Below are 20,627 nucleotides of genomic sequence, written 5' to 3'. Positions count from 1 at the left end.
ACAGCTATATAAAGACAGTATAATTACTGGACTGGTCTGAGCATAGTCTGCCATGCCCTTTCTGTCACACACACACACAGAGATATGCACAAACAAACAAGCCACTCATATAGTTTCAACACGAAGGTCTACATGTAACTCGCAAAGTTCTGTCAAGTTGAAAGGAATAGTTTGAGATTCAGGCAATCCAGAAAATTCCCTTCCTTGCTGAGAGTTAGTTGATAGGATAACTGTCCTAATTTCTATATGTAAATCTCAAACTATAGCTGGCAATCAGTTAGCTTTTCTTTCGTTGCTTCCCTCCAAAATCAAAAGACAAAAACAACATGCTGTGGTTTTAAAGGGACTATTTTTAGAGGTGTGCAGCCACTTCCTGGAGAACCAGGGATGTATAAAGGAGAACTGGATACAGTGTTAGAGGTAAACCTCTGTTTGTTCCTGTAAAAGCTGCTCAGTGGCGCACGAAGCCAACTTCCATACCAAAGCTTCCCCATATGCTTCCACATTGTGTGACCCGTTCGTGCAGTGGAGGCTTCCACCGAGCAGCTTCTGGTTTAGCCCTTCGCTAACTTGAATGGGGATAAAGTGATTACATTCTTTTTCGACTTTCCAAATGATATTGGACCAAATGAAATTAATCCTGATATTGATCTAACCACTTTGCAGGTGTTGTGATGCTCAAAAAAATGTACCCATGGTTTTACAGCTACTTCTTTCACAGTGAAAGTCTGTCAGGGGGGAAGTCTTTTTGGGCTGCAGCGCATCACTACACAGTTTTGCGACTATGTCAAATTAGCGTCAAAACGCAGTACACTTCCTGGGGGCTTGTGGAGAACCACCCTAAAACCACAGTGTGTATTTTTATTTTGGTTTTTCATGAGTTTTAGAGGAGTGGGCAGTGGATTTAATTAGCATCAAACAGGGCCAGGCTGGCCGTTTCCTCATTTCCTGCTGTCAGTGGAAACTAAACTAACCATATCAACTAGGGCAGGATGACACAGCTGAAAATGTATCACGATAAAAAAATTTATTTCAGTTGATCTAAATGATTGTTTATAGTAGAAAAGAAAGTAATTCTATAGATTCTACTTGCAGAATAAAAGTAGCTCCTACATAAAACTGCCTAGAACAAGTTCTATGGATTATCTTTAGCAACTAGGTCATGAGTTTTTTGAAAACAGACACATTTTAAATTTTTCAAAACTCTGCAACACGCACCAAAAAATTTCTAGATGGATAAATAGCACACCAGGGCATGGGAAAAATATGTATATTTAGATTTTGGGGTGAACTGTCCCTTTATTTAAGGCACACAGGTACCTGTCCTTTTTTTTTTTTTTTTTTTTTTTTTTTTTTTTACAATTTCCTCACCATCTGCAATCATTTTGTTGACAACACACATGTTAAGATTAGCTGTTTGTGTGTCACTTGTCACATGCTCCATTATCAAGTGATATGATAGGCAGTTTATGAACCAGGGCATAACTGCTATGTGCTTTCATGGTATTTTGCTTTTAAGACATTTGAGTGAAACCGCAGGACATTTTACTGAACAGTTATTTTGCTCCTATTGATTAAGTGTCTATTGCTGATACATGTTACTATTGTTTTATTGTCCAGGCCTAGTGTCAGTTTTCTCATCTAATTTTCAGGATCAAGAAAACAAATAAGCGTATTTCCTTTATAAATGACTGTGTCACAGTTTTGAGATATTCTAATCATGTCCGCATACTGTATTTTATTAATCACTGCACCTAAATAAACTTTCTAACTCCCCTTTAACTGTATATACTGGATATTGTCAGTCTGTTTTTGCAGGAAGACTGATTGTTCTGCTCTTGAGCTATTTCAAGCTTCAAAGAAAACACACTCTGCTGTTTTAAGCAGGTTACAGTCTATTATGAGGCCACTAGCTGTACAGGAGTAATGTGATGTTCAGAATATTTTCCCACACTAGTGGTGTGCTGTGAAAGAACTTTTTTTTATGTATCACCTCAGCAGTTTTTGGTCGCCTCAAGGTGTTGTAAATTCATTCTCCCATTCTAAGGAGGATTACCGACTCCACTTGACTTTGAAGCTCAAAGATTTCCAAAACACGGTTTGACTTCAAGGCTTCTCTGTGAGTTGAGGAGATTTTAATGAGGGGATTTTCAGTTTGACCAGCTATGCAAGACTTAAGTCATAGATGGTCAGCTCCATAATCAGGCCATCTATCGCACTTTTATACCTGGAGTGCTTTTCCAGCTCCTCCTCTCGTGGGACAGATACTCCACAGTGCTCAGGCTGTGCTGTGTTTTATTCTGCCTCATGCACAGGGAAGTGATGCAACCAAAGAGGGGGAGACACGCTGAGGTGACACAGTGATTAGCACCGCTGACCTCAAGTTTGATCCCATTTATGTGTGCAGGTTGCCTGTTTCTCTCCAGACTTCCAGCTCATGCAGAGACTTTTAGCTCTCCATTCATGCGAATGAATGGGTGATGGAAACATGTCTGCAGTGTTCCCAGATCTCCACCCAATGCATGCTGGGATACCTTCAAGACCTGAAAAGCAAAAAGGGAATAGAGAGCTGAAAGAATGAGTCCTAAAACCTGCAAATAAGGCAAGCTTTAGAGATTTTCACGTTTTCTTCTATAACGTTAAAATACAAATACGTGCCAAACACTAGTCACTTCCTGGAGGTGAAGCTGAGATAGTTTCTCTATAGTTTCTCTATAACCTTTTTTCCCGAATGATTGCATAAAATGACCTTATTGAACAAAATGTTTTGTTCGCCACACAGTTCATTTTTTGCACTGATCTGAATTATACTGAAAAACTCCTTCTGGTTTTTGTGGAGGGAACCAGAGTGATGCTAACATCTGGGTTGGTCAACAAAAATATATTATCTCTGCCGCAATCTGTAGTTGGACATTTTTGAAAATACACTTTCCAGATGAAAAGATCAGTACCATTGAATATGAAGCTAAAGCTCGAAGGTGATTAGCTTAGCTTAGCTTAATTTAGGCTCTATTCAATTTTACTATTTAACATATTAGCCGAAATGTTAAAACAACAATTTGTTGGAACTTTACAGAACTGTGCAGGACATGGCTGTTTAATGAGGCACTGGATACAGTATCACCTCAACTTTGCTTCAAATTCTGCCTGGTGGACACTCACAATATTGTAGGGAAAAATTCCAATTTCAAGCCCAAAAAGCATTTTCCCCATAGATCAGATTCATAAAACATCTGTAAGATTGTTGACAGGTCACCTCAAACTGCAAACAAGGTCAATTATGACTCTTTCTTTTGGGAGTTTTTATTCCACCGCGGTTTGTTATTTATACTTTCTTCAAGCCCAGAAAAGCAACTAAAACATCTGTGACGCCATCACAATGTAAATTCTAAGTCTAAGACTGAGCGTTAACTAGCAGTAGAAACCCTACAGCACAAATTCAGTAGGCTGCATACCACAGAAATAAACCTAGAAGCTAGAAAATTTTTGATTCTTCCTTAATTCTTATTTGATTGAATAGGCACCATGTTTTGGGTCTGGTATCCAGCTCTAATAACACATCCATGGGCCGGGACCAGTGCCTTCCTTGAATTTCTGCTGGTTGCCTGGCAACAAGACTTCAGGAAGTAGTTTGTGTATGGGTAAAAGAAACAAGATGCATCATGTTAATAACACAAATTAGCTTTAAAGGGTACTCAGGCAGACTTGTTACCTTTGGATAGAGTCAGGCTAGTTGTTTCCCCCTGTTTTTCGGTCTTTGTGCTAAGCTAAGCTAATCACCTGCTTGCCTTAGCTTTATACTTTGTGGACAGACATGAGAGTGCCATCAGTCTTACAAGCGTATTTCCCAAAATGTCAAACAATTTTAAGATTGAATTGAAAATTAATACATTCACCAGTGCCCTTTGTTTATACTCTTGCTCTCAGTTAAGCCTTTCTTCGTGTGAGAGCAGAGCACGAGTTGCCTTAGACCTGGCTTTCATTATGAGATATTTTTACCAAATACACCACAACAGACACTCGAAGAACACAGACGAGTTGGCATGCAGCAGCGCTTTGATTGACGTCACCTAATGATGCATACTGTTGGTTCATGTAAAGCTCTGCAGTCAACACTAACTACCGCTATTGTATCAGACCAGAAAATGGAGGACAGATGTTGACGTGAGCGTGAATGATACCACCTGTGGTTTGAGACCTTCCTTTCCTGTCTCTGCGTTGCATGGCCTTTGTTGTGTGAGACAGTTTGTGAGAGACAAGTAGAGAAACATTAGAGGATTAAAGAGAGAAGAGGCAGAGAATGTGAGTAATGTATAGAAAATGTTCAATGTTGAATAAAGATCTATTTTAAAAACTCTGTAAAATAGTCACAGAACAGCTGTTTTCAAAGTTTAGGCTTTTTTTTTTTTTTTTTAACTAATTTGTAACTGATCATCTGATCATCTATGTTCAATATCTGTCTGTTTGTCATTTTAGCCACTTATAAATAACACGGTCAGTTTTAGTGTGTTGGGTGGCCTTTTGTGTGTTTTGTCTTTGTACAACAGAAACATTGTCAGTTACAGATGACTCAAAAAATTTAATTTATGTATCAATGAAAACACATCCAAGCCTGAATTAAGATTATACTGCATTTAATGACCAGTGTGTGTGAATCAACCATGGTTAAGAAAGTTTTATTTTGTTTTATTTAGTTTTTTCACTTTTCATTACTACATCTTTCTCACAACAGTCATTTTGACATGAAATTGTGGTGTGAACACAGGTGTTATCAATAATACTAATTATGGTTCTGTTCTGTTCAGGTCAAACAGGGTCAGGATGCTGCTGTTGTGTATGTTGGCTCATTTGAAAGGCTCTGCTACACTAAATGGAACAGGACCTTGATTAGCATCATTAGTAACACCTGTGTTTATCCTACTATTTCATATCAACATGTCATGTCTGTAATTATGTCATTTTAAAACTCCATAAGCTAAAATGGCATCAATTCCTGGGTGTTTCAGGGCCTCACCACTAACTCAGACTATTCCCTGATCTTACTGTGTATGTCTTAGGCCCCAGAGTGACTAAATCCACTCCTGATCATGTAGGAGAACCTTTGGTGGCAGAACACGAAAGACTGTATCTAGAGCCAGTGTTGGTTTGCCCGCTCTTGGTCACTGTAGAAACATGGTGGTGCAATGTGGTGGACTCTGCAGTTCTGAAATAAAAACATGCTTATGAATCTAATATTCCATTTCTGCCTATATAACTGCCTATATAATAATAATCATTAAAGAAGTTAATCAAGAATGGAAAAAGGAATCAAATTACTGAAATCACAGAATAGGATAAAATGTGAAAACTGTTGCTGTCTTAACTACTAAACAAGGAGTTTATGTGGAATTTCAATATTTAGTCCCAGAGGGTTCCTAGTTTGTAAACACGGGAAATCACCAAAACCATTACAAAGGAACATTCACTTCAGGAATTCAAGAATAATTTAAAAAAACAACAACAACATCACCAGGAAACAAAAGAATCAAACACAGAGAAAAATAATAAATTTTAAATGGCACAAAGTAGGTCACATAGGACTGAGCAAATAACAGTTAACTGAACTGAACTGAGGAGGATGGAAATATATTGAATCTGGAGACAGATAGAGAGCAGCAGAGACAGACAGAGTGGGTACATTGTGTTGGGGTCAGGTCGTCCCGGCTCTGATCAGCTCAGAGGCTGACAGCTCTCTGACTGGGATAAGAGGACTGCCTGTAAATAATAGGGGTTCAGACCTGGGGCACCTTGCTTCTTGACAAAGTGCTCATATTTCATCTATCACTCTCTCTCTCTTGCAAATGCTGTCTAATGCTCACAGAGGTCAGGCTATTTTTGGTGATATTTTCACCAGCAGACCAGCGACATGAGAGGTTCTGTGTGACTGAAATCAAAGATATTTTCCATATGGTTGAATAACGGTGTAAAGTGGAATTCCTTTGGCCCCTGCCTGCGTCGTCTCAAAGAAAAACATTCAAATTTCCAGGAAAATGAAAGGAAAGCAAAGTAACAGACTCTGAAAGCGATGACATCATTGATTTAGATTGAACATCTGGGGACCAGACACAGCCTTAAAATAGAAACTGTAGGTAGGAGGTAGGTAACCTGTAGCGTATATTTATTCACTCCCACTAAAAGCAAATTATCATTTCAACCGTTTTTTGTGGAGGTTCAGATAATTCTTGGAACAGCCACAGCTGAGTCATCTGAGGTTGAGGTAGTGTGGCCTTACAGAGAAAATTCTGCAACTTGAATGCTCTGTGAATGTAGATAGTAAATTAGGGATGCATGAGATAAAAAAAAAAATCCATTGCAATTATTTTGACAAATAATGTGATTGTAAAAAAAATGATCCTGGTTGGTAGGAATCATCTTTTTTCCTGCAGCATTACAGCCCTTCAGTATAATGCTGTTTCATCACACACTTTTCCTTTATAGCCTCTGTAATTTGGATATTACACTTGAATATACTGCAATTTTGCTAATATTTTGATTAACTGTGTCACCCTGTGGTAAATGTAGTCAATTAGAGCAATAAATCCATCAGTGTGTGCTATATTGACTGAGAAAGCTGAGTTCTCCTGATGCAAAATCTGTTGCTCTTCCTGCATCCAGTGATGTCACTGTGATGTAACTGGAATTAAGGAGGAACTACAGGTCACTTCAGCCCACATGCTAAAACAGGAGAGACTGAGTGTTCAGAAACATTCATTTAATTGGCATGTGCACAATCAAACTGAGAAATGTGGAAAGTCTTTGGTGATCAGACCTCAGTGTGACATCATTATGAATAAGGCAGTAGTGAAGCCTTACTGTAGGAAACCCCCAGATGGAGTCTAGACGCTGGTTATGATGAAGGGGGCGCTGAAGGTCAGGACGTGATGAGGAGTGGACTTCTGATGAGCTCAACCTGGGCACTGAGAATGAAGAACTGGAGGCGAATGCGGTGGAGGGGGGTTTTCAAAAATTCCTCGCTGAAATGACAACAGCAGAGAGAGGAGAACACATTTTAAAGTTTGATGGCAATGACATGATTTGCTGATGGAGGTGGTGGCTAAATCTGGTTGGCTAATTGAAAAGTAAACACTTAAAATGAGCTGATTGAGAATAAGCACAAAGATAGTCCTCCTGATTGAACTGATGCTGAGTTTCATTTAGCTTTGCAATGGCTGCTTAGGGCGGTGAGAGTTCTGACAGTTAATTAAAATTCATTTCTGCATTGTGTGTGGGGAAATCTTTGCAAACTAAATGCCACAAGTGTGGGTCAAGTATGTACATTGTCAGTTCTGGGCCCACAAAACCTGCAAGGAAGGGATCCCAAACCAGTGGTTCAGTTAGCTTAACAGCCAATAGAAATGACCTTCAGAGGGTGACTTATGTTATGAGTATATATCAGAGCCTGCACTTTTCACACATTTTCTTGAGTATAAGAGTTGGATCCAGTCTTTTCTGATCTGGACTCCTACTGGAGCAGAGACTGTGAGCTCTGTGTCCACCTCTGCAGGCAGGAAAGCCTGGGTCTCTGAAGGCCAGCATGGAGAAGGGAAATTAAAGCAACCAACGACTGTTTGAATGCACATAATATGCGTGTGCGCCTGTCCTTTAATCTTAAATGAAACAGCAGCGACTCGAGTGTCAAAAGGGGACGTCTCCCTGCCCCGAGTGTCTCCGGCTGTCCAGACACGCCCTAACCACCGGGGCTGCCAGTGTGCTGTGAGGAGGAGGAGGAGGATCGGGTGAGAGTGGAGCGGAGGGAAAAGAGAAGAAAAAATCCGTCCCCTGTCAGAAGTATGCGAGGCTCGTCTTTTCAGACCTTACGTCAGCCCGGAGTCTTTAACAGGCCGTCAGTCCCGCTCCGGACGCACAGACGCACAGACAGAGATGACGGCGACGGGACGAGGATGTAGCACACCTGCGGACAGCGGCGCGTGAGAGCGAGCTGCGTTCAAAACGGGACTAATTCTGGATTCAATGCATTTGCGGTTCCTCTCCAGTGATGAGTTGGCTCCTGTTGTGGATTCTAACAGCAGCCGGGATTCAACAGGTGGGATGGAGGATAGCTTTGGCAAAAAAAAAAAATATTTTTAATGTGCACAATGGGCAGTATTCTGAAAATATGCATCTCTATTTGCCTTCTGCCTCTAGTTATACCATGAAAACTACCATAAACTTCCAACAGGGACTTAAAATGTGTTTGTGGTTCAAAGTAAATTTTTGCAACTTCTGACAGTTTTTTTTAATCATTACTGTAATGATGATAATGTGCAGCCACTGGGATTGGTTTGATATAGAGTGTGTTCGTAGTACTACAGAACTTTTAGCTACTTCTTTTTTTTCTGTTTTGTATCTCTTACTATAACGACAATAATGTAGACTGTTTGTATGGTTTATATCCCCTATAATTAAGCCAGGTCTAGTCAACTCAGCTTATAATACTATTTACAGAGGCTCAGTAGTTCCCACCAAGAGCAAGCACTAGAGTGACAGTGGCAAGGAAAAACTTCCTTATACCAGGCAGAAATCTCAGGATCCAGATGTTTTTTTTGTTTTTTTGTTTTTTGATGATGGTTAGCATGTGGTCATAATACTTAAAATTAAGTTTTAGCTACTTCTGATATAGTGCAGAGTGTTTGTATGACTGATATCCCTATAGTCAAATCAAGTCTATTTTATTTGTATTGCGCCAAATCATAATAGAAGTTACTTCAGGGCATTTTTCATATAGAGCAGGTGTAGTCCATACTGTTTATATATTATTTATATTATTTACAGAGACCCAATATTTCCCACTAAGAGCTTGCACAAGGGGAACAGTGTCAATGAGAAACTTCTTTTAAACAGGCAGAAACCTCCAGAATCTAGACTCTTCTTTGTTTTTTAAGACGGGCAGCCATCTATTGCGACTGGTTTGATATAGGGACTTAGAGTGTGTTTGTAGTAGACTTGTCATGATGCCAGAGTTTTAAACTTTGATATAATAGTAGTATAAAAAACATACCCAATGCCTCTTTTTAGAAAACAAAAAAAAAAAAAAGAAAATATATCTTGTGCACACAAAATAGGATTCCCCCCCTTTTTTTTTTTCTACACACAGTGCTGATGCAGAAGAAGTCACTGGACACTGTCTGGTTTAGATATGCTGCAAGGCAGATTTAATGTTGTTTGAACTGAGGTCTTTAATGACTACTTTTTTAAATAGCTTTGGTACTTTTGATACCATCTAATGTTAGTGTTGTATCATTTTTAAGCATGGAGTGTTGAAAAACTACTTCAATGCTATTGACAACCTTAGTTTTAGCAACTTTATTTATTTAGTTTATTTTTAACTCTTACTACATTTTACTTGTATAGCATCAAACAACAACAGAGGTTATCTCAGGACACTTTTCATATGAAGCAGGTCAAGACTGTACTCTTTTTTAACATTGTTTTAGAGAAACTCAATAGTTCCCACCAAGAGCAAGCACTAGGGGACAGAGGCGAGGAAAACCATCCTTTAATGTGTGATAGCCACATCATTCTTCAAGATAACATAAATGAATGTAGTGACATTAGATCTGCAACGATTAGTGATTATTATTAGTTAGGAAATGTCAAAATTCCTTGAAATTATCAACTGATTAATTGATAATGAAAATAATTGTTAGTTGCCGCCCTAAGTGACACATGAAACCACAGTGACTTGTTTTGTCTTTTCCCCCTCCTGTGGTGCTTAATAGATATCACTCTGCTGAAAGCACATCCTTCCACCTATTATAGTGTTTCCTATGTTACTCGTGAAGTTATCAGTAGATGTGGCCGAGAAAGGATAAGTTAATGCTGACTGACGATGGAAAGAGTTTAAATCTTTGCTTTGCAAATTTGTCCTCACTTTAGAGGTAGAAAACAAGGGACATGTACTTAACTATGACTTTGTCCTTCACTCATCCCTTCCCAGGTCTTTACACAGTTAATAATAATAGAAAGCCATTCAATTTGTGGTATCAATGTAATGTAGAAGAGGATGCCAAATCCTGTTGAACTGATCCATATTCTTAAATAGTGCAAACTGAATTTTCTCTATAAGTGAGACAACTTTACTGTTCCAGCCATAGTTTGACAGGTGGGATGTCTGCTTTCTTCCAGAACATTAATATAACTTTAATTGCTATGATAAGTGTTTAAAAGAAAAACAGTTGTTTTAATATTTATTAAGTAGTGATCAGTGACTCTGAGTATCATATCTGCTAAAAATTAGAATATGTTAGTCAAGAATGGAGTTAATTTAGGGCAAAGACTAAAAGCAGGGAAATCTTGACAGACCCTCTGAATGTCTCTTGATTTCTGTGAGAAGTCATTTTTCAGTTATCAATCATCCGAAGGTTTAACTTGCAGTGTGAGATGCTGGCAGCTGCCTCGCTGTAGCTTTACTCCCAGTTTGTTATATTTTAGTGCCATCTTGTGGTTGTACAGGAAACAGCTTTTTTAAAATTGCTTCATTATTAATGTTTTGGTTTTTTGGGGTTTTTTTTCAACGGTCCCCCATAATTTATCCATCAGTGAGTGCATCAGCTTTTTGTTTGGATGCTTGAGTCAAGGAAAAAAAATGTGATTTGGTGTCAAAATTATTGTATTGTTATATAACTCAGGACAAAAAGTGCAGTCTTCTCAGATTTTCTTAGATGTAGGTAGGCCTCTTTATTAGAGAAATGACAAACAGCAAGACAATACAGCAAACATAAATAAAGACACTACAATAAACGATACCAATAAAAGTATGCAAGAACTGGGTGCATCAACAAATTGCAAAATTTATAACTTTATTAACTTTATTTGGCAAGTGGACAAATAATTAATAATTGTCAAAATATGCTAAAATATCCCTCCCTATTAAAAAGAGGTCCTATTAATGCATTAAATAATATGATATTTTAGAATCAGCACTTTTACTGACAGTACAAAGTAATGTAGTCATGCAGTTTATCACATTCTTTTTACTTTCGTTGCCTCTTTTTAAAGTTGGAACATAATTTGAACTGTTTACCACGTTGCCTATCTTAAATGTCGCAACCTTTTGGAGGGACATTTTAGAAAAACAATACCCGAGTGTCAGTTTGTCCATTTCCCCCCCTGGCATTCATTTTTGTTTTCCTGCTTCCCCGCGGACGGGTTTGTCCACGCCTGTGCACAGATCAGAGGTCATCTGATGTGACTGGACTCTGACAGGAGCAAAAAGATCAAACCGGCAGGGGAGGAAGGAGGGTCATCAGTCTTTGTCACTTCTCACAACAGAGAAAACACCGTTTTCATTAACTGGCCATCACCAAAAACATGGCATCTATCTAAGGTCACACTGGAAAACATTCAAAGTAAACATTCCTTCGCTCAAGGTATATTAAATATCATTTTCTCTAATTAATTTAGTGCTCTGTTACACCTCCCTTTCCTGACAATAATGAAATACTTTTACAGTATTTTCATGCTGTATTTAATCAGCAAAGATGAATGATTTCAGAATGATAATTCCATTAGGTCCATGTTTTCATAATTAACTTATGAAACACCCCCTGCTTTCTGCTCTACTTTATTTGTTAGCTTGATGGGCAGGCTTTTTTTTTTTTTAAACTGTGTTTGTTTTTTTTTCTTCTCTGTAAATTAGCCTGATATCTGCAGGCTAAATGAACTCTTCTGGGTAATGGCTTTGTGGCACAGCTGTGATTTAAACTCATTTATCTGCATTAGCTTTCAACACTGTGCACAGCAGTTATTAATATGACCATAATTCCATTGAAGTGCGGAGAACAAGCTGACATAGGGTTCGGCTTGCGTAAGATGATTAAACATGTTTCCTCACAATTAATTGCGGATTAAGTCTGCTTGCACATATGTGTGTGTATGTGTGTCTCGCATGCATCAGGAGCTCCTTAGTAAAGTGCAGTGCTCTGTTGTTCCAAGCATGTGGATGAAATTATGATTTATGAGAACACAGTTAATATTGGATGTTAATTGCATTGCCTCCTTGTCTAGAGAAAAGTGGCAACTATTATGGGCATGGTGTTTGCTACAGCCTCAGTGTGTCTTAATCATGAAGATAATTCATGATTTCATCATTACTTCTACAAAATTTCTATATTAGTCTGTTGTGGCTGAAACAGGATGTAACTTTTCTTTGCCAAAGAAGCTGTTGAAATCTTATACTGGGTTACACCAGTAAATATTAATTTAATCTAAGATTAGACATAAAAAAGGTTTAAAATGAGTAAATCTATGCTGGTACATTGCTTGTTAGCTAGCTAGAAAAGTTAGTTATTCTAGTTAGACTGCTCATGATGGCTCAGTAGAATCCGTCCCTTAACTGTATTTGAGGAATTTGATTATTTTGCTAAATCCATTTCAAAGAGGCAGTCATTTTAAAAGTTAAGCTACCTAAAGTATAGGTCAAAAGTTAATACTTTGCATCACATTTTAAGATGGAGTTGAAAGTTTTGGTGCAACAGAATTTAAATTAAACCTACTTTAATCAGGTTTAAAAATGAATGCTTGTTTTGTGCACCCCCCCCTCTCACTAACTGAAAGGTGATCTGGAGACAATCTTCTGTCTTCTCATTTTCTCCAGCACACCATGTTCTCAAAACAAGCAGGATTAAATTTTGCCTGTAAAAAAAAAAAGAAAGTCAGCTTTGTTGTCAGAAAGTTTCCTCTGTTGAGACTCATGCATCCACTGTCCAACACTAACCTCCAAGCGCTGGGCTGTTAATGTGGCTCATGTGGCCTGTTTCAGGGAGAACATCTGCTTTTAAGAGCTGCAGAGCTCTTTACTGTGTGATCTTGGCTTCGTGGAGCAGCTTGTCATAGTCAAAACACACTGAGGGGAGGGGAGATGATTAAGTGTCATTGGCAGGGTTTTTGTAACTGCTCAGCACGTTTGCAGATATTAAATATGATGATGGAACACTTCCAGTGTGTTAAGCACATACAAGACTAGATGTTGTCATTGATTTAATGAGATTATCTCCACGGTGCGTTTAATTCATTTTTATAGTCCTATTTGATTTATTGCACAGCATGACCAGAGGTTCACAGACTGTCATGTAGTTCAGCCATGTAAGAAGTGAAGTGTTTGAACTTTCTGAGACTGGGCTGGATATGAAAGAATTCCAGGATTAAGGATATTAAGGATATTGCCTTGCCACAGGAGGTCAAATACCTTTCATGTAACAAAAGATGGCATTTTGATTTTGCACGAACACAGAGAAAGGGAAGCTGCTAAAGCCTGTGATTTGGTGTTGTATTTTCAGTGTCATGAAGGTTCATTCATGATGGCAAAGAGATGAATGAATTAGGAGGCAACAGACCTGTTACCAATAATAATGATTAAGGCCCCATTCCATTTAGTGTAGCAGAGCATTTCCAGTAAACCAACATGCAGCACCCTGACTCTTTGACTTGAATGGAATATAACATTAATTAGTATCATTGGTAACACCTGTGTTTATCCAGATTTTACATGTCAAAATGGCTGCAGTGAAAGTTCTATTGGTCATACTATTAAGAAAAACACATTGACTGGGTTGCACTAACAAAGATTAATTTAATCAAAGATATGATATCCAGAGTTTAAAATGAGTAAATCCAGACTTTAAACTAAGCAGAGGTCTGTTGCAGACTTAAAAACTAATCTCAGTTTTGTAAATCCAAGTTTAGTGATGTAAACCAAAATTAAATTTAATCAATACTTTGGGTATGTGCTTACCAAAATTACAATAAAGTGTTTAAAAAAGGGCGGGGGGCTGCCCTCGACTGCTCTGTACTGCTTATCCGTTGTTTGCTAACTAGCTAAAAAGGAAACAAACAAACAAAAAAATCCCATTTTTTGTTAGCTAGCTAGAACTTTAACAAAACATTAAGTTGTTTTCTAGCTAACTAAAAAGTAAAATAAACCAACAAACAAGAAATGCGATAATGTTAGCTAGCTACCTAAAAAGTTAATAAGCCTAGTTAGCCTACTCATGGCAGAGGAGCTCTGATATCTACTTTGTGAAAACTTTACAGGCTAAATTATCAACTGGAGTGAAAGTAAGAAGAGACATAATAAAACTTAACTGGGTCCCATAATTTTCTTGAGACTTTCTTGTATTTTTTCCTCACTCCATCTCCAAAAAAGCAGCTATAACCTCCTCTTGTGTAAGTTTTTAGTGGATCAAACTTTAAATTGCAGTTTAAAGTGTTTATGCAACTAAATTAAATTTAATCTAGATCTAAAAGCCAGGGTTTGAATTTGAACTTAATTTGTCCACTTTCCTCTCTCCAGGCCTTCTCCCAGAATTCCACTGCCATGCCGCCTGCCACAGCCTTCACAACCTCAGCTGCGGACCAGTACAACCGGACGCAGTACTGCAAGTGGCCCTGCGAGTGTCCTGCGGTCACCCCGACCTGTCCGCCAGGTGTGAGCCTCCTCATGGATGGCTGTGACTGCTGCAAGACCTGCGCCCGACAGGTGGGCGAGGTGTGCAACGAGGCAGACACATGCGACTACCATAAGGGACTTTACTGTGACTACAGCTCGGACAAGCCTAGGTACGAAAAAGGAGTGTGTGCATGTAAGTGTCACTCACCAAAACCGACCAAACAAACAACAGATTTCACACAGCAGGAAACGTTTTTGTGGTATTTTCTGATTAGAGGTTTGCAGTCCACTCAGCAACACGGACTGCAGGTGACCAGATGGGATTTGAGTAGAGCAGGTGTTTGCTGTCATATCAACACTGGTTGTCCTGGTAACAACACAGATGTCACTTGACCAGAATATTGATGCGTTTTAATGAATTTTAACCACAAGCAGCAGCATGCACCCTTTCACCTTGTCTGATTTGTGTTTTTTTATTTTAGTGGTTTGTAGTTGCCTGAGACATTTTGACACAGGTGCAGTGATAACAGTTGCATGTCCACAGATGTGATGTGGACCATATTATCGAACATCTGGAAGTGAATTGTTGACATCAGAAGCCTGAATTTGATATGTTTGCTTTTAAAAAACAAAATCCAACTTCTGGATGCAAAAAAAGAGGGTTTTGATATTATTGTGTTGCTTGCCACAGACTTTTCACACAAAACAAGTTTCTGTTTCAAGCTATAGAGATCATCAATGTGATAATTCCATAAATCTGTTTTGTTTTTAGTTTTATGTATTTTGTGTTTTATCATTTACAGTGTCTTATGTTCTGTAGATGTATTGATGTTTTTGTAGTTTTTGTTCTGTTTATTGTTGCTCATGCTCACTACACAGGCTTTTATTCACTGGACTCAAATTGCAGTGAAGAGAGGTCTATCTGACTCTGATATTTGTAGGGGAGAGTGGGGACCATTGCAAATTATTTGCATTTCTCTCAGTAATTCAGAGACTATTTGCACTAGACCAACCAAATCTTTTTATATTAAACTTGCATTTGTCAGCGTCAACATACCATTTAAAGATGATAACATATAACATATCATTCACAATATTTATTTGTATGGAATAGGTCAGATGTTGCAACTGACCCCAACCCTGGTGACAATTTGCAATGCAACAACTTTTTATCAAACATGTATTACTATTATCATTGTGATGTGGTCTGTTTTGATGTGGCTTCTTAGCTTGGGGACAGTTGCGACACCTTTGTACAACCATCCCCACGCTGTCAGCCGTGACTGAACATCATGTGTTAGCTAGACACACTGATGTTGACACATACTAACCATTTACACTAAGTAAGTTTTGATTATTTCATTTAAAAAAAAAGATGTCAGCACAGTTTGACAAAAATCTGCAGCAGCAGATGTTGAATGTGTCCTCTGTCTTCCTGATGGGTAGAGCGTCTAACTGAGCATGTGCAGTATGAGTGTCATCACTCTAGCATGTTTCTGAACCATCCTGCGTTGTAATCATCCCCAGTGTACCCTAAAATATCTATTTGAAAAAGTTTCATTAACTGGTTTAATTAACAGTGTGTTACATCAGCTGGCAACTGTGTTAAACCACAATGTAATTTATCCTACGATGCCATAGATTTTTAACTCAAAGAATATTTTTATTCATAACTATTTGCAGTATAAATCAGTGCAAATGTTTCCAGTTTGTCTTGCATGTTTCTATAATATGTGACTGCTTGTCGTTTCTCTCTCTCAGATATGGTAGGAACAGGCTGTGAGCATGATGGTGTGATCTATCGTAACGGGCAGAGCTTCAAGCCCAGCTGTAAATACCAGTGTGTGTGCGTGAACGGTGCCATCGGCTGTGTGGCGCTGTGCACCGAGTCCCAACCTCCGCGGGTCTGGTGCCAAACCCCACGCCGAGTCAAAGTCCGGGGACAGTGCTGTGAGCAATGGATCTGTGATGAACCCAAACGAGGGCGCAAGACGGCGCCACGACATGCAGTAGAGGGTAGGACACCTTGGATATATACAGTTTATACTAGGAGGGGGTGTTATATTCTGTTGGTTGGTGAAGTTGGGCTTTATCTTGCAAACTTTCCTTTAGTTTTTTTTTTTTTTACAGTTCCCATTAGCACTGACAAATCGCTTTCCAGCTCACTGAAATGTAGTTCACAGATGAGTCTGGAAAGATCAAGGCAAGCTAAATCAAAGGAAATGCTCGAAGTATTATAAGAGAACGCAAAAACTAGGGAATAAAGTAGGAGCTATTTTTGGAATTACTGGGCTTTTAGGGACTCTTCAGTATTCTGACACAGTGTCATTTCTTTAAAAGCATGGTTATGTAAACTAATTCTTAGGTTGAGGGGGCTTTTTAAAGGACTCTTGTGATCTGGAGCTAATTTTGTTCATGAGCAGATGCAGCTCTCCAAACAACTTCATAGTTACTGTTTTGTTCATTTACAAAAAAAGTTGCAAGAGGACAGGAAATGCAAAGAATTAAAATAACTCCTCTATGGCCTGTTGAGTTCATATGGTCTTTGGATATTTCTGCTAAATACTTTAGCATAAATACATTAGCACTAATGTATTATTTTGTAAAAGAAAATAAATGTATTTATTGTTTTTTTCAATAGCGGATGGATAAGATTGGACTTTATAAGGAACATAGCAGCAGCTGTGTTTGAAATTGGCAGTCAGGGACCTGGAGGATCATGGTGTTTGGGTGTGTGTGCACAGGGACAGGCCGACCCTTTTCTGTGGAAGCCCTCACACAGTTTTCACACAGTTCTTTTCTGTGGAAGCCCTCACATGTCCAGTTTCCAGTCACAAAGTGTGAATGAAGATCTCTTTGTGATGCATATGGATACTAATCAGATCCAGATTACTAGACAAGCACAACCTAAAGATTCTGATCAAAAACAGAGACGGTGGGAGGGGATGCAGAGAACCTCTGCTTCTCTGGGTAAAATATTGCAAATGTAGGAAGTGCCCTCAACTGAAGCCATATTACAGAAACTTCCTATCTTAAGTCTTAAGTTAAGATAGGAGGAGTCTAACATATGATTTTTCTCAATTTGGTATTTCAGACGCAAATCAAACCAACTTTAGAAATCCCATCTTATTTTATTTCATCATATCTAATCTGAGGATAGGAAATCTTATATACTCAATCCAGCATTGCTTTTATGTCTGTTACCTAGCAACTGACACTACCTCTCACACCTCGCTGAGCTAAACAAGTTGGCTACTACTACAAGTGGAAAAGTTTTGAGCAGTTTAACAGTTATCCTGAAGTTAGGAGAGTTTATTTATGGTTTTGGTATGTTAGGATGCGTGTGTAGGTCAGGAAAGGAACACTGATTAACAAACTTATCATCTGTAATGTTTTTTTTTTCTCTAAATCAGGACCTAACCTAATTACCATGGTTAGCAAACAGTTAAGACAGATTCTGCAAGTTAGGGAGTTTCTGTAATACGGTTCTGGTCCTCATTAATCCTGTTAAAAAAAAAAAGGCAGTTCACTGAAGACAATGTGACTCAAATATGTTGGACAGGACATTTATCCAGAAGGTTTGGATTATAGCTCCTAAACCTAGCTCATTAATGGTAATGTTAACAAAACTTTGCCCATTCAAGATTGTTTCTGTCCTTTACTGAATCTGATCCTGGCTGTTCTTTGTTGTCAGTTTAAATCATACTGATAGCTTTAACATAATTTTATGCATTAGCTCTTCCTTTGATTCAAATTTTCTCAAACTGGCATGACTCGAAAGCTTTATATGAAACTAAAATGTATCAGCGTGTAACTAAAATGAACTGTGATGTCTCAAGCAGTCTACTTACTTCAGTTCTCTATGTTAATACAGCTCCTCCAGCTGAGACCAGGAGCTGGCACAAGAACTGCATTACCCAGACTACCTCATGGAGCCCCTGCTCAAAGACATGTGGCCGCGGCCTGTCCCTGAGGATCTCTAACGCCAACGAGCAGTGTGAACTGGTCAAAGAGTCTCGCCTTTGCAACCTGCGGCCCTGTGAGGTCGACATCACCAAACACATCAAGGTAGCGGCTCTAATTTGTGTCTCCAGCTGTCAAATTATAAAAACTGGATGTTAAAAAATGCTTCCCAGACTTAAAATCTTTCTGCTCTCGTCCTCCATTAGCCGGGAAAGAAATGTCTGAACATCTACAGGGAAGAGCTGCCATCAAACCTCACCATCTCTGGCTGCACCAGCAAGAAGCTGTACAGGCCAAAATACTGCGGCGTCTGCATGGACGAGCGCTGCTGCATCCCCTACAAGTCTAAAACCATCGACGTGGAGTTCGAGTGTCCTAACGGGACAGGGTTCACCTGGAAGATGATGTGGATCCAGGCCTGCTTCTGCAACCTCAGCTGTAAAAACCCCAATGACATCTTTGCCGAGCTGGAGAGTTACTATGGTTACCCAGAAGTCATGAACTAACCCGCTTTTCTTCTGACGTCTTTTTCTTATGCAATATTTTGTATTTGTTATGTGTATGATTATGTACAAGGGATTTTCTTATAGTCTTTTTTTCCTATTGGAAAAATCTGTAAATATGAAATGTATATGTGTTTCCAGAATGGATTCATAAAGCATGATGTGCCTTTGAAGAATATCTGAGGAACAGCTTTGCAAATGAAAATGACCAAATATTCATCCAGTGAGTGTGTGAAATATTGAAGGCTTAATTTATTTATGTAGCTTTTTTGCATATGTAATAACACATGCAGTGTTCTTGAGATGCTTTCAGGAACAGTCAAATATTGTCTGTCTTTTAACTCATAAATCAGTTTAGGTGTTAAGGTTTTACTGTTTTAATAGTTTACTTATGTTTCATGAAATGTACTTTAGGATAAATTAGGGCTGGGTGATATGGAAAGAAAAATTAAAAAATCACAATATTTTTGACCAAATACCTCAATATCAATATTGTAGCAATATTGTCGGGATTACTATTTTTGATATTTTGAGTTTGATTTTTGATAATTAACCATCAGTAATGTGGATATAATAACTAAGTGGGAAAAGGCAAATACCACCCCAGTTGGGACATAAAATGTAAATAAAAACAGAATACAATGATTTGCTAAACCTTTCAACTTGTATTCAATTGAATACGGTACAAAGGCAAAATATTTAATGCTCAAACTGACAAACTCAATTGTTTTTTGTAAATATACACAGGGGCAACAAAAGACTGGAAAAAACAGTTTGAAACATTCAACATGTAAACAGGTTAAATTGGTAGCAGGTGACAGGATCATGAAGGGGCAAGGATGGGATGAGGGTCAGCACTTTGTGAAAAACTGAGTGGGCAAATACTCCAATAGTTTGAAAATGTTGCTCAATCCATAATATCATTTAAAATCATTTAAAGGTTCAGAGAAATCTGTGCACGTAGGGGCAAGGCCGAAAAAACCAACATTGAATGCATGTCACCTTTGACCCCTCAGACAGCACTGCATTGTATAAACAATACTACACGAGCTCAGGAACACTTTGGAAAACAGTTCTCAAAGAGAAAGACATATATCAACATCCAGAAATGCTGCTGACTTCTCTGGGCCTGAGCTCACCTGAGATGGACTGACGTAAAGTGTGCTGACGACGTGACCTCCATGCTACAGAGGGGAAAGACCATTCAGATTGTTACCAGCGCTAACTTCAAAAGTCTGCATCTGTGATGGTTTGGAGGTGTATTAGTGCCCATGTCCATGCCCATCTGTGAAGGTCTCATTAATGCTGAAAGGTACATACAGGTTTTGAAGCAATAAAGACTTTTCCAGATGTCCCTGCTTGTTTCTGCAAGACGATTTCAAGACACATTCTGCACGTGTTAGAACAGCGTGTCTTCATGGTAAAAAAGGGTACTGGACTGTCCTTCCTGCAGTGCAGACCTGTCTCCCATTGAAAATGTGTGGTGCATTATGAAGTGCACTATATGATAACAAAGACCCTGGACTTGAGAGCACCTTAAGAATGAGAAAGAATTTCACTTTCAAAACTTAAACAATTTGTGTCCTAAGTTCCCAAACACTTGCTGCGAGCTGTTAAAAGAAAAGGTGATGTAACAGTGGTAAACGTGCCCTCTTCCCAAAGTTTGTGGAACATGTTGCAGGTATCAAATTCAGATGCAGTTAAATATCTTGTCTCTGTACTGTATTCAATTGAAT

General features: G+C 38.7%; 1 protein-coding gene across 1 annotated transcript; it reads left to right on the top strand.

Annotated features, from left to right (window-relative positions):
- The first annotated feature begins 7,749 nt into the window (after positions 1–7,749).
- On the top strand, positions 7,750–19,215 carry ccn4a (cellular communication network factor 4a). Its single transcript, XM_084739300.1, has 5 exons — positions 7,750–8,083; positions 14,330–14,618; positions 16,187–16,441; positions 18,300–18,493; positions 18,595–19,215. Exons 1-5 carry the CDS (start codon positions 8,036–8,038, stop codon positions 18,892–18,894), a joined length of 1,086 nt encoding a protein of 361 aa, XP_084595426.1. The 5' UTR covers positions 7,750–8,035; the 3' UTR covers positions 18,895–19,215.
- Positions 19,216–20,627: the final 1,412 nt, after the last annotated feature.

Source organism: Lutjanus erythropterus, chromosome 16, assembly GCF_056507025.1.
Source record: "Lutjanus erythropterus isolate fLutEry1 chromosome 16, fLutEry1.hap2, whole genome shotgun sequence".
In the NCBI taxonomy this organism is placed as follows: domain Eukaryota; kingdom Metazoa; phylum Chordata; class Actinopteri; order Lutjaniformes; family Lutjanidae; genus Lutjanus; species Lutjanus erythropterus.
Note: the sequence above shows the minus strand (reverse complement) of the source record. Positions and strands in the feature narration are given on the sequence as shown.